This window comes from Alnus glutinosa, chromosome 2 (assembly GCF_958979055.1).
Source record: "Alnus glutinosa chromosome 2, dhAlnGlut1.1, whole genome shotgun sequence".
NCBI lineage: Eukaryota > Viridiplantae > Streptophyta > Magnoliopsida > Fagales > Betulaceae > Alnus > Alnus glutinosa.
The window spans coordinates 1,393,877-1,407,212 of NC_084887.1; the positions used below are offsets into that span (position 1 = coordinate 1,393,877).

The 13,336-nt window shown below is 35.0% G+C and overlaps 3 protein-coding genes across 3 annotated transcripts; all 3 read left to right on the forward strand.

The window, feature by feature from the left end:
* Window positions 1–298: 298 nt before the first annotated feature.
* On the forward strand, window positions 299–2,270 carry LOC133861891 (exopolygalacturonase-like). Its single transcript, XM_062297711.1, has 4 exons — window positions 299–427; window positions 521–829; window positions 1,031–1,546; window positions 2,016–2,270. Exons 1-4 carry the CDS (start codon window positions 299–301, stop codon window positions 2,268–2,270), a joined length of 1,209 nt encoding a protein of 402 aa, XP_062153695.1.
* A 3,286-nt stretch (window positions 2,271–5,556) lies between these two features.
* Window positions 5,557–7,475, forward strand: LOC133861900 (exopolygalacturonase-like). The gene is made up of 4 exons (XM_062297723.1): window positions 5,557–5,688; window positions 5,779–6,087; window positions 6,338–6,853; window positions 7,239–7,475. The coding sequence occupies exons 1-4, from the start codon at window positions 5,557–5,559 to the stop codon at window positions 7,473–7,475; spliced, it is 1,194 nt and encodes a 397-aa protein (XP_062153707.1).
* Window positions 7,476–11,361: 3,886 nt separating this feature from the next.
* Window positions 11,362–13,336, forward strand: LOC133861902 (exopolygalacturonase-like). Its single transcript, XM_062297725.1, has 4 exons — window positions 11,362–11,487; window positions 11,590–11,898; window positions 12,439–12,954; window positions 13,088–13,336. Exons 1-4 carry the CDS (start codon window positions 11,362–11,364, stop codon window positions 13,334–13,336), a joined length of 1,200 nt encoding a protein of 399 aa, XP_062153709.1.

Below are 13,336 nucleotides of genomic sequence, written 5' to 3' on the forward strand. Positions count from 1 at the left end.
TTTATATACTTTCTTGACCAATTCTAGATACCTTTCTATATAGAAGTAGTTAAATTTGTTTCAAAATGAAACTGGAGCGAACTTCAGTTATAAGAACAAAAAAAAGAAGATGAAACTAAAATCTTATAACCTCTCAGAGCAATAGCACAATGTTGGGTGGCAATTAGTTAGCAATTTTAATGGTGCTGAGCTTCTGTATTGCACTATAAATGGCTCAAACCAAAATGGGATATATATTCCTCTTGCTTCGAAACCCAATATTTACACGAAGCAAATTACGAAGTAAAGAAGTGTAAGTATGTCTGTAGAATCGAATGTTGCGACGATATCAGTGCTATTATTATTGTTAGCATCCACTGCCAATGCCTTAACCCGTGTCTTTGATGTGAGAAATTATGGAGCAAAGCCTAATATTGATATCACCCAGGTATTCTCCTTATTATGATCATGTAAATTAAATATATATTTATCAGAAATATTGCTCGCTAAAAATCATTTTCATCATTCATTTTGTCTTTAGGCTGTGACAAGAGCTTGGAAAGATGCATGTGCATATCCAGGTTCGAGTAAAGTTGTAGTTCCAGCAGCAACATACAGAGTTGGCACAGTAATTTTTCTTGGCCCTTGCAAGGGTCCTATCGAGTTTAATGTTCTAGGCAGCATACATTCCCCAGGAGACCCCAAATACTTCACGGGGGATACTTGGATCAGTTTCGCACATATCGACCACTTAACTGTTTCAGGCACTGGAGATTTTGATGGTCAAGGAGGAACTGCTTGGGGTAGAAGTGGTTGTTCCAAAACTAGCTATTGCATCCATCTTCCCATTGTAAGTTTATTTCTACCTTATCTGTGTACAATGGATAAAGTTTTCTTCTTAACAGAGAATTCTTACAAACCATTCTGTTAAATTGACATCTGTACTTTGAAAATCAACCTAGTGGAAGAAAAACTTTATCCGTTTGTTTAGCTAAACTTTACCTAAAAGGAATGCTAATTTTGAGGTGCTTATGCTTTCATACATCAACAGAGCCTAAGGTTTGACTACGTCACCAATTCAATAGTCCAGGACATAACATCATACAACAGCAAACAATTCCACATCAATGTTTTGGGGTGCCAAAATCTTACATTCAACCATGTTACCATCACAGCACCTGCCAATAGCCCGAATACAGATGGAATTCACATTGGACGTTCAACCAAGATTAATGTGATTAATTCAAAGATTTCAACTGGAGATGACTGTATCTCCCTCGGTGATGGCAGCCGGGATATACTTATCCAAGGAGTAAATTGTGGACCTGGCCATGGAATCAGCATAGGAAGTCTTGGTAAGTATCAGAATGAACAACCCGTGTCTGGAGTCAGAGTTATTAGCTGCAATCTTATGAACACAATGAATGGTGTGAGAATCAAAACATGGCCTGACTCTTATCCTGGCTCTGCCTCTGATATTCATTTTGAGAACATTACCGTGACTAACGTCGACTTTCCTATCCTCATAGACCAAGGGTACTGCCCATGGAATACGTGCAAACCAGAGGTACGTACTTAACATCACACTCATCAGGTTTCATGTTATTATAGTTAGGGTGGTTATTCGTGTTCACGTATCGGGTTTGGGTTTTGTCGAAACATGAGTATGAGACTATATATGTCAACTGTAACTCGACCAATTTAATTAAACGGGTTAAACCTTTCAACTTTTACATGCTAACTTCATGTTGGGTTCGTGTCGGATTCACGGGTCGTGTCAAAACTTACTACCCTAATGTCGCGTGTTGGGTTCAGATCATGTCGAAGTATGTCTATAAGACTATAAATGTCAACTCTAAAGCAACCAATTTAATTAAATATGTCAAACCCTTTAACCTTAATTTGCTAATCTTGTGTCACGTTCGGGAGTCGTGTCAAAAATTCTCAACCATAATTATAGCTTTGTTTTCAAGGAAAAGAAATATTACTAATACTATACTTTGGTATTATTTTTTTTCTTCGGTACGTTTTTTTAGATTCCCTCTAAAATCAAGATCAGCAATGTTAGCTTCAAGAACATAAGAGGCACTTCTCGTACAAAGAACGTTGTCGTGATTGTTTGCAGTAAGTCACTACCATGTCAGAACGTGGAGCTCCGTGACATAGACCTCAAATACAATGGAAAAGATGGCCCTGCAACTTCCCGATGTGTTAATGTTAATCCCATCATCGGTGGCACCCAGAATCCTCCTGCTTGTACCATCAGAACTCTTAACAAGAATGATTATTAAGTTGCTAGCTACTTTGCGTAGAACGCGGAACCAGCAATTTGTTTTCCTTTTTTTTTTTAATGAAATAAAGTGCTAAAATAAAGTGCGGAACTAGCGTATAACCCGGGCTATGTGCGGGTTTTTGTCTTAAATTCTTTTTAAGAAATTTTAAGTTGTCAAAGTTGTGCATGTCTTCGATCCAAAAATTACATATATAACACACAAAATTACATTTTAATATACATTACAAAGAGGAAAAAATAAAATATTTCCTAAAACCATATTAAGTGTAGTGCATGTGTGCTAAAGTTCACAAGCAAGGTTAAGATCGAGTCTTAAGACCTTTGAGAAATATGCAAGAGTTTTAACAATTCTCAATATTTAGACCCCAAACCCGCAGCGGAATAAAACAACTCACAGCCGTAAATGATATTTCACAATAAAAAACTTTACATATCATCTTTGATCTTTGATTACTTTTTCAATCATATGCATAATCTTTAAAAAGTATCAATTTAGTGTATCCATCTTTCAATTCTTTTCAATTTTATCAATATGTTAAAATTTTCTATTAAATCCTAATGGAGAGGTGTCAAAATCCCTAAAATACCCTTATTTTTTCTTTAGGAAAAAAAAATTGCAAGGATTTAGGCAATGATCAGGATTTAACAGAATTTTGGGGAAAAAAAAAAAAATACATGCCTGAATGTTCAAAAAATTTATATATATACTAAAAAAAAATGAGTATTTTGAGAATTTTGACAAGATTTAACAAAAAATCATAACAAAATGGTGAAATTGGAAAAAAAAAATAAAATAAAAAAATTTGAAAGATTGATGCACTAAATTGACACTTTAAAGTTTATAGGTATGATTGCAAAAATGATGAAAGATCAAGGGTGGTAAGTAAAGTTTTCCCAATAAACAATTCATGACATAGATTTTTGTTGACAAGGAGGAAAATCTTGCACCAAGAAAAAACATTTTCGAGATAGCAAAACCCAAGATTCGACTCAATCAATGAATAACTAACTACCGAATATAGAAAACCTTACTCCCTAGTAATTTTACCATAACCCTCTCAACCCTCTCTAGGATGACGTGCTTCTCACGAGTCTCTGCTCCAACTTTCCGGTTGGTCGTTCTTTAACGAGCGAACTTCTTATTGATCACCATCAGAGTCGACTCTGATGCACGCCCTACACAATAGGACATCATCAGCAACTCTTGTAAATGTGTTTTTATATTATTATTTTTAATTAATTAATTAGCAAAAGTCATCAAACTCTTGCTTATTAAGGCTGATAATGGGCCTTTAGCATCGGCCCAATAGTCAAAGCTAATGTTCTTTTATTTATTTATTTATTTTTTAATTAAGTCATCAGCGTCGACTTATTTGTGTCGGTGCTGATAATAGGGCAAAAACGTTGATCATAATGTCGACGTGACTACCCTATACATCAGCAACGATAATGATCATCACTGATGTTTGTTTAATTTTTTATTTTCATTCCGATATAACATTAGCGATGACGTTGGTGCTGACATTAATATGTTATTATTAGCGTCGACTTTTGTCATTGCTAATGTGAGAATATCGTTGCTAATAACTTCCTGCTTCAACCCGTGCATGGAAAAAAATTTCAATAAGGTTATTAGCAACGAGATATTAGTGTCGACCTAAATGGTGTTGCTAATAGTCGCTTATTAACATCAACTCTAAAATGTCGACTTTGATAAGTACTTATCAGCATTGACTTTTGAGTTGCTGCTGATAATGTCATCGCTAATGACAATTTTTGTTGTAGTTGGTAGACCTACGACTGGTGTCTAACTCTAATATAACTCACTGACATGTGTCAACATAATTCAGGGATGGATCTAAGAGGGGGGGGGGGGGGGGGGGGGCAAGTAGGGGCCATGACCCTCCCTCGATCAATTCCAAAAAACAACAAAAAAAAAATTAAGTAAAAAAAAATTATAAGATAAAAAAATAAAATTTTAGCTTACTGGCCCATACTAATAATTTTTTTTGGCCCTTAGCCTCTGCCTGTAAGAGTTTCTAGCTCCGTCCCATATGATTGGAAGGTGTTAAAAAAAAATTTAGTTACTTACATGGCTCCAATCACACGATTTAAAGACAAATATTAATTTAATAAATTGGATTAAAGAAATTAATTAATTATTCCAAACCCAAAGAAAAACTTTGTCCATTTTCTTTTGTTTGTACTAAAAACAATGCATTAAATAAATCCTATCTCACCCTAGTCGTCATGTACTTGAGAAATCAACCCTGTTTATTTATTTATTTAATTTTTATTTATTATGAAAAAACAAACTTTGAAATTTGTTTTGAAAAGTGTGTCGGTAGTGGAGATGACGTAAGATTGGGATCTTAAGCAATTTAGACAATATTTGTGAGAGAGCTCATATGGAACTTAGTAGGTGGCTGTAAAATCCAAAATTAATTTACGCAAGTAAATCTCATATGAGGTTTTTTACAATGTGCCATCCAAATTGTTAAGGATCTCAATCCAAACACTAATGAAAATTATTTGAAAGTGAAAACCGTTTTTTAAAATTTTGTGAGACATACCTTGGTTTCATGGTCTAGATTTGTCCATCTATTTGTTTTTTACTTGTAGTCAATTGAGGAGGTTTAATGCTAATACATGTATACGATTGATTCGTGAGATCAAAGTCACCAAATTCAATTTTGGTGTAGACGAATTTCTAATTTTTAATGTGCCTCTTAGGTAACGATCGATATAAGGAAAATGCCTAATAAATAATGGATCAACATCCTTTAGATCTTTTAGGTAAATTTTATTAAAGAGTTCTTTAATTTAAATCTAATAAAGAAAAAAACTCCAAAGAATCCTAACCTCCACCGAACAATTTTTTCCTCCAAATTGAATTAGATGAAATTCTTTCAATGCATATATGTGTTTCTCATATTAAAAATGCATATGACATCTTTAAAAATTTGTGGGAGAATTACGTGCATTTTGGACTTATGTCAGTTTCATACACTGGATTGTAGAAAAAAATTTGTACATCCCCAAATACCATTTGTTTTCCTCACCACAAAAATGATGTAAAGAAAAAATTAATTAAGTTAAAACTAAAATCTTACAACCTCTCATTGATATTGCACAATGATGGGTAGCAATTGGTTAGAAATTTTAATGGTGCTGAATTATACTCTCTATTGCACTATAAATGGCTCAAACCAAAATGGGATATTCATCTTTCTTTGAAACCCAATATTTACACGAAGCAAATTACGAAGAAAAGAAGTGTAAATATGTCTGTAGAATTGAATGTTGCGACAATATCAGTGCTATTATTATTAATGTTAGCATCCACTGCCAATGCCTTAACCCGTGTCTTCGATGTGAGAAATTATGGAGCAAAGCCTAATCTTGATATCACCCAGGTATTCTCCTTATGATCATGTAAATCAAATTTATATTTATCAGAAATATTGCTGGCTAAAAATCATTTTCATCATTCATTTTGTCTTTAGGCTGTGACAAGAGCTTGGAAAGATGCATGTGCATATCCAGGTTCGAGTAAAGTTGTAGTTCCAGCAGCAACATACAGGGTTGGCACTGTAATTTTTCTTGGCCCTTGCAAGGGTCCCATCGAGTTTAACGTTCTAGGCAGTATACATTCCCCAGGAGACCCCAAATACTTTACCGGGGATAATTGGATCAGTTTTGCACGTATCGACCACTTAACTGTGTCAGGCACTGGAGATTTTGATGGGCAGGGAAGAACTGCTTGGGGTAGAAGTGGTTGCTCCAAAACCAGCTACTGCATCCATCTTCCCATTGTAAGTTTATTTCTATCTTAGTTGTGTATGATGGATAAAGTTTTCATCTAAATCGGGTTGGAGAAAATTAATCCGCATGTTATAAGGATTACGTAGTCTATTAATAGACTGCATCAAAAGAATTTTCTCTAATATAATCTAGTTTGAAGGAAAAGTTTATCGGTGTATATAATTGCCGTTGTTTGTTTGTTTACGCATTACCTAAAAGGAATGATAATTTTGTGGTTCTTATGCTTTCATAAACCAACAGAGCCTAAGGTTCGACTACATCACCAATTCAATAGTCCGGGACATAACGTCATATAACAGCAAACAATTCCACATCAATGTTTTTGGGTGCAAAAATCTTACATTCGACCATGTTACTATCAGAGCACCTCAAAACAGCCCTAACACGGATGGAATTCACATCGGACGTTCAACCAAGGTTAACGTGATTAATTCAAAGATTTCAACTGGTGATGATTGCATCTCCCTCGGTGACGGCAGCAGGGATATACTTATTCAGGGAGTAAACTGTGGACCTGGCCATGGAATCAGCATAGGAAGTCTTGGTAAGTACCATAATGAACAGCCTGTGTCTGGGGTCAGAGTTATTGGTTGCACTCTTACAAACACAATGACTGGCGTGAGAGTCAAAACATGGCCTAATTCTTATCCTGGATCTGCCTTCGATTTGCATTTCGAGAACATTATCATGAATAACGTCGACACTCCTATCCTCATAGACCAAGGGTACTGCCCATGGAATCAATGCAAACGAGAGGTACGTACTTATAACATTACAATGATAAGGTTTCATGTTATATATTATAGCTAGGGGTGACAATTCGTATTCACATGTCAGACTCGGATCGTGTGGAGTCATAGGTATAAGAATATATAGGTGAACCCTAGCTAATTCGACTAATTTAATTAAACGGGTCAAACCCCTCAACTGTAACCTGCTAATTTCCTTTTGGGTTCTGATCATGTTGAGATATGAATATAAGACTATATAGGTCAACCCTAACCCGACTCATTGAATTAAATGAAGCAGACCGGCCTTGAACCGTAACCTGCTAATTTCGTATTGGGTCCGCGAATCATGTAAAAAATTATCATCTCTAATTATAGCTTCGTTTTTCTGGATTTTTTATTTTTATTTTTAGATTCCTTCTCAGATCAAGATCAGCAATGTTAGCTTCAAGAACATAAAAGGCACTTCTCGGACTAAGAACGCTGTGGAGATTATTTGCAGCAAGGCACTACCATGTCAGAAGGTGGAGCTTCGTGACATAGACCTCAAATACAATGGAAAAGATGGCCCTGCTACGTCCCGATGTGCTCATGTCACTCCCCTCATTGGTGGCTACCAGAATCCTCGTGCTTGCACGGTCGTTGCCTGAGCACCATAAAAACTCTTTTGAAAAAGAAAGCTTAAGTTGCAAGCTAGTTTGTATATACCACCGAACCAGCAGTTTGTTTTTCTCATGAAATTATAAAATGCTTGAGTTTCAATCTTTAGTTATCCCCCAAGAGAAACTATACGAAATCTTTATTTTATTATGCTTGGAATTTTGTTTTTTTGTAAGACATTATGCTTTGAAATTTGATCATATTGAAAAGAGACTTTCTGTATAGCGGAAAATATAATTGGAAATACATTACATTGTGTTATGGGGATACTTTATTCTAAATTGGGTATGTCCTCAAAAGTTTATTTTGTTTTTTATTTGAAAAAGTATATATTATGATATAACATAGAATAATAAGAATAAATAAATAAATAAATAAATAATAATAATAAAAATAAAATAAAATAGTGTGTTGAGCAATGTTTTATGTTGTTTCAAAAAAAAAAAAGAAGCAATGTTTTATGTTTTGGGTCATTGTTAATTAATGTCTTTAACTTGAGTTTTGAGAACAGAAAACAAAGTCAATTCATCACACTATATATTGTTAAATCTTAACTTATTTCAAAAGTTAACTTGGTAGTAAATGGTAAATTTAATAATTTAATTAATATTTTAATGTTCTACTATATCAATAATTAATAGACCTAGCTAATGATTAATTATTAGGGCGACCCAATAGGACCGCCGCTAATAACCACTCAACTGTGCAGCGACCAATGTCACTATTAATAATATTTTTGGGTGCCGCAAAAAAGAGTTTGGTGAGTTTAACAGATTCTGTTAATTTTTCAGACGGTAGGGACCAATTTATTTTTTTGACTAACCCTTCAAAATCGCACCCCACAATGCATAGTTTAAGAGTCGTCTTCGTGAGCAGATCGAGCGGGCATTGTTGCACGGTGCACCCCAACAATTCCTCTCTCAACGTGACAGTATTCTCGCGACTCAAACTCATGATTCTGGCTCTGATACCATTATTTGGATTGAGTATTTGACCATCTCATTTGAAAATCAATTGGTGTTTATTGAGAAAAGCCAAATCCTTTTATGCATTCGAAATCACAGCCTGCAAGTAATTAATATTTTAGAGACGTATGTCCACGTGAGAATTAAGAAGGCCACGTAGTATTATTGCACCTAAAAGAATAAAAAATAAAAAATTTATTCATTTAATTAATATTTTAATACTAAAAAGGCTACAAATCTTGCATGATCGAACAAAAGTTTCGCTCTTTCGATCACCGATAAAATTGGGAATACGTTTGCTGCAGAGAGAAATTCATCCTTCCAGAAAATTGAAAAACTTTCATTGCGTCAAATTGTGATCGTCGAATCGTAAGGGTTTCTAGAACGTAAATAACTAACGTTCCAATTTGCTGTAAGTTTGTAACTGACGATGGGTAAACGATAAAGGAGGAGAGATCCTGAAAGTGAATCAACTTGAACTTCCTCCTTCTTTATCAGGTAAATTATTTCGAATCTAATTATGATAATCCTAGTTATTAAAATATTAGTTAAATAATTTAATTAATCATTTCCTATCGATCTCTTCTTCATAAAAAATAACACAAAGATATAAACCAAAGTAGCTAGTTGCCCCTTTATCTTTATACTGTTTATTTTTATCGTGCTATTTTTATACCTGAATTTATTTCATATATATGATGCATGTGGTTGTCGTTTTACTGGGCGCTGCTTTGCTATGCGTTAGTCATGGTGCTACTGTAGAAAATACCCCCGCCTTCCACCGTAGCAATAATTCTAACACTACATCAGTAGTGTTAAGCAGTTTTCGTTGGTACAGTGTAAACGGCATGTTCTTTGATTTTTTTATGCTCTTAAAATCACTTCAAAACAACTAAAATCAGAGAGAACTCACGGGGTGTCAGCAAGGTTTCACTCCGACGCCTAAGTAAGTCTCTAATAAAAAAGTATCTCCAATGCACAGTAAATTAGTTTAAGGTTTATACTTGGTATAAATGCCTATTTATAGGCTAAGAGGTAGAGGTAAGTCTGGATTAGAGTTTCTACTACAACTTGGACTAGGAATGTCGGAATGATAGGAGTTCGATTTTGACTAAGAGTCCTATCCTTGTCCAACTGGGAGTAGGATTGTCTACCGAGTTTTTCAAAGAGTCCTAATTGGACCCGAATTGTGACTCCTACCCCAATTCGGCTTGGAGTAGGGTTCTAATCCGTACTTTATGGGATGAGACCTAGTCTTGAAATTCTTGGGGTTGAGACCCGGCTATATTCTTTTGTGGATCAAGGAGTGACTTGACATCTTTTGCGATGAGATCGATACCTGAGTTCTTAGAACATGTTTGTCTCGAGCTTTGGTTGCAAATGTTGAATCTTAGTCTCATAATGTGTTCATTCCTAGAACTTAATCTGGATGTGCCGCCTGTCATTATTCCCAAAAATAGCTTTGATCAGGGACGACTCATTTGGGTGTCCATCTCTCGGATAGGCTCATCCGAGAGTCGATTTTGCTGTCTTGGCTTGTGGCCCACTATTCACCTTAAGTCGGTACTGGCTTGGAAGCTCATAACTCTTTAGACAGGCCAGTCTGAATATATAAGATTATTCCCAACAAGTAGCACGGGGGCTCAATCTATCTAAACACTGCAAAAAAAAGGAAAAAAAAAAAAAAAAAAAAAAAGGGCTTTTTGAGCTGTTTTTGTTGGAGCCATTGGAGGTATGAGCCATTAGAATACTCATAATTCACTATTATTACAAACATACTTATATTTACATAATCTATTTTTATTAATATATATACACACACAAGTCAAGTTGAGCATTTTTTTTTTTTTGCTAAAAATCATTAATCGAGTCGAGTCAAGTCGAGTTTATACGAGAATATCTTGTTTAAAAATTGAACATAATTTTGTGTTTATAGTAAGCTCATTCATTAAATAAACCGAGATTGAACCGAATTTATCCAAGTCGAATATTCCGAATCTGTTCGCACTAGTTTATACGAGTATATCTTGTTTAAAAATTGAACATAATTTTGTGTTTATGGTTAGCTCATTCATTAAATAAACCGAGATCGATTCGAATTTATCCAAGTCGAATCCGAACCTGATCCCAAGCAGTTTTGTTGGTTTATTACCAGCTGTAATTTTATATCTTCAGTTTGGGTTAAAATGTCCCTGGCCATATTCTAGGAATAAGATCCTCTTCAATTAAAAATTGTCTTTTGGACAATTTTGCCATCTCAATTCAACTGACCGGCTACTCTCCGGTTCAAGTGAATTGGAGAGGATCCAAATACCATATTCCAAGGGTAAAAAAAATGAACATTCTCTCATTAAAGAGAGCGTTTAAGATGAATAAGGAATGTTAGAACTCCTACTGTTCTTTTGGTGTCCATCTAAAATGATATAAATGTAATTAAAAAATTGCATTCATGTCATCCAGAAAAACATAAATATAATTTTTTTTATTACATTTATATCCTTCTAGATGGAGACCAAAAGAACATTAGAATAAAGTATAGCATTCCTCAAGATGATGAATATTCTCGAATAAGAAAATACTTTATGGAGACAAATATAAGTGCTTTTTGTTTTTTTGTTAGGGAGTCAATTAGTCAAATTCAGTAGACAGTTATCAATGGGAGGATCGAAGCATGCAAGAAGACTAATAAATAGGAAAAAATTAAATTAAAACTAAAATCTTACAACTGGCCTCTCAAAGATATTGCACAATTAATGACAGGTAGCAATTTGTTAGAAATTTTAATGGTGCTGAGCTTCTGCATTGCAGTATAAATGGGTCAAACCAAAATGGGATATATATTCATCGATCAATATTCTTCTAAACCCAATATTTACACAAAGCAAATTAAGAAGATCAAAGAAGAGTAAATATGGGTTTAGAATTGAATGCTGCGACAATATCATTGCTACTATTGCTAGCATCCACTGCCACTGCCGCAACCCGTGTCTTTGATGTGAGAAATTATGGAGCAAAGCCTAATTTTGATATCACCCAGGTATTCATCTTATGATCATGTAAATTAAGTATATGTTTATCAGAAATATTGCTTGCTAAAAATCACTTTCATCATGCATATATTCATTTAATTTTTCTGTAGGCTGCGACAAAAGCTTGGAAAGATGCATGTGCATATCCAGGTTCGAGTAAAGTTGTAGTTCCAGCGGCAACATACAGGATTGGCACTGTAGATTTTCTTGGCCCTTGCAAGGGCCCTATCGAGTTTAATGTTCTAGGCAGCATACATTCCCCAGGAGACCCCAAATACTTCAAGGGGGATAAATGGATCAGTTTTGGACGTGTCGACCACTTAACTGTGTCAGGCACTGGAGAATTTGATGGCCAGGGAAGAACTGCTTGGGGTAGAAGTGGTTGTTCCAAAACCAGCTACTGCATTCATCTTCCCATTGTAAGTTTAATTCTAGCGTATCTGCATGTGTACGAATTGAAGGATAAAGAAGTTTTCATATAGACAGAAAATTCTTACAAACTAGACCATTAAGTTAACATGTATCCTTAAAATTTACGATTCTCATATACATCGGTCTATTGAACCAGTTTTCACATAAACCGACAATTTTTAAATATATGTGAGAATCACTTAATCGAATGAATTTTTTTTAATTTAGTTTGGAGGAAAACTTTTTCTATGAGGTATGTATAAAGTTTGGAAATGTGAATAAACTTTGATTGATCATAGTGGTATATATAGCATTTTAACCACAAGGATATATAAACTTTTCCTTCAAATTAACTAGATTTGGAGGAAATTCCTCTGCACGTAGGGATCACATGGTCTATTAATAGATTGACTAGATCGAATGAACTTTCTCTGACCCAGTTTAAAAAAACACTTTATAAGAGTACAATTGCCATTGTTTGTTTACGCATTACCTAATTAGAAGGCAAATGTTAATTTTGTGGTGCTTATACTTTCATAAATCAACAGAGCCTAAGGTTCGACTACGTCACCAATTCAATAGTTCGGGACATAACATCATATAACAGCAAACAATTCCACATCAATGTTTTGGGATGCCAAAATCTTACATTCAATCATGTTACCATCAAAGCACCTGAAACAAGCCCTAATACGGATGGAATTCACATCGGACGTTCAACCAAGATTAATGTGATTAACTCCAAGATTTCCACTGGTGATGATTGTATCTCACTAGGTGACGGCAGTCGGGATATACTTATCCAGGGAGTAAACTGTGGACCTGGCCATGGAATCAGCATAGGAAGTCTTGGTAAGTACCAGAATGAACAGCCTGTCTCTGGGGTTAGAGTTATTGGTTGCACTCTTACAAACACAATGACTGGTGTAAGAGTCAAAACATGGCCTGATTCTTCTCCTGGCTCTGCCTCTGACATGCATTTTGATAACATTATCATGAATAACGTCGATAACCCTATCCTCATAGACCAAGGGTATTGCCCATGGAATCAGTGCAAACCACAAGTACGTACTTCACATCACACTTATTATGTAAAAAATTATATGCCCTAATTATATATTTGTTTTGAAGGTAAAAAAATATTACTAATACTTTGGTGATATTCTTTTTTATTTTTTTATTTTATTTTTTTTTTAGATTCCTTCTAAGATCAAGATCAGCAATGTTAGCTTCAAGAACATAAGAGGCACTTCTCGGACTAAGGAAGCTGTTCAGATTATTTGCAGCAAGGCACTACCATGTACGAATGTGGAGATTCGTGACATCGACCTCAGATACAATGGAAAAGATGGTCCTGCTACGTCCCGATGTGTTCATGTCAATCCCCTCATTGGTGGCCACCAGAATCCTCCTGCTTGCACCATCAAAACTATTACGAAGGCTTAA

What these genes read in the sequence shown, in the direction of transcription:
- LOC133861900 (XM_062297723.1), top strand. Translation starts at nt 5,557, where the DNA reads ATGTCTGTAGAATTGAATGTTGCGACAATATCAGTGCTATTATTATTA. An exon ending in ACTGCATCCATCTTCCCATT is followed by an intron (nt 6,088 to 6,337) that starts GTAAGTTTATTT and finishes ATAAACCAACAG; the next exon opens with AGCCTAAGGTTCGACTACAT. An exon ending in GGAATCAATGCAAACGAGAG is followed by an intron (nt 6,854 to 7,238) that starts GTACGTACTTAT and finishes TTTTATTTTTAG; the next exon opens with ATTCCTTCTCAGATCAAGAT.
- LOC133861891 (XM_062297711.1), top strand. Translation starts at nt 299, where the DNA reads ATGTCTGTAGAATCGAATGTTGCGACGATATCAGTGCTATTATTATTG. An exon ending in ATTGCATCCATCTTCCCATT is followed by an intron (nt 830 to 1,030) that starts GTAAGTTTATTT and finishes ATACATCAACAG; the next exon opens with AGCCTAAGGTTTGACTACGT. An exon ending in GGAATACGTGCAAACCAGAG is followed by an intron (nt 1,547 to 2,015) that starts GTACGTACTTAA and finishes ACGTTTTTTTAG; the next exon opens with ATTCCCTCTAAAATCAAGAT.
- LOC133861902 (XM_062297725.1), top strand. Translation starts at nt 11,362, where the DNA reads ATGGGTTTAGAATTGAATGCTGCGACAATATCATTGCTACTATTGCTA. An exon ending in ACTGCATTCATCTTCCCATT is followed by an intron (nt 11,899 to 12,438) that starts GTAAGTTTAATT and finishes ATAAATCAACAG; the next exon opens with AGCCTAAGGTTCGACTACGT. An exon ending in GGAATCAGTGCAAACCACAA is followed by an intron (nt 12,955 to 13,087) that starts GTACGTACTTCA and finishes TTTTTTTTTTAG; the next exon opens with ATTCCTTCTAAGATCAAGAT.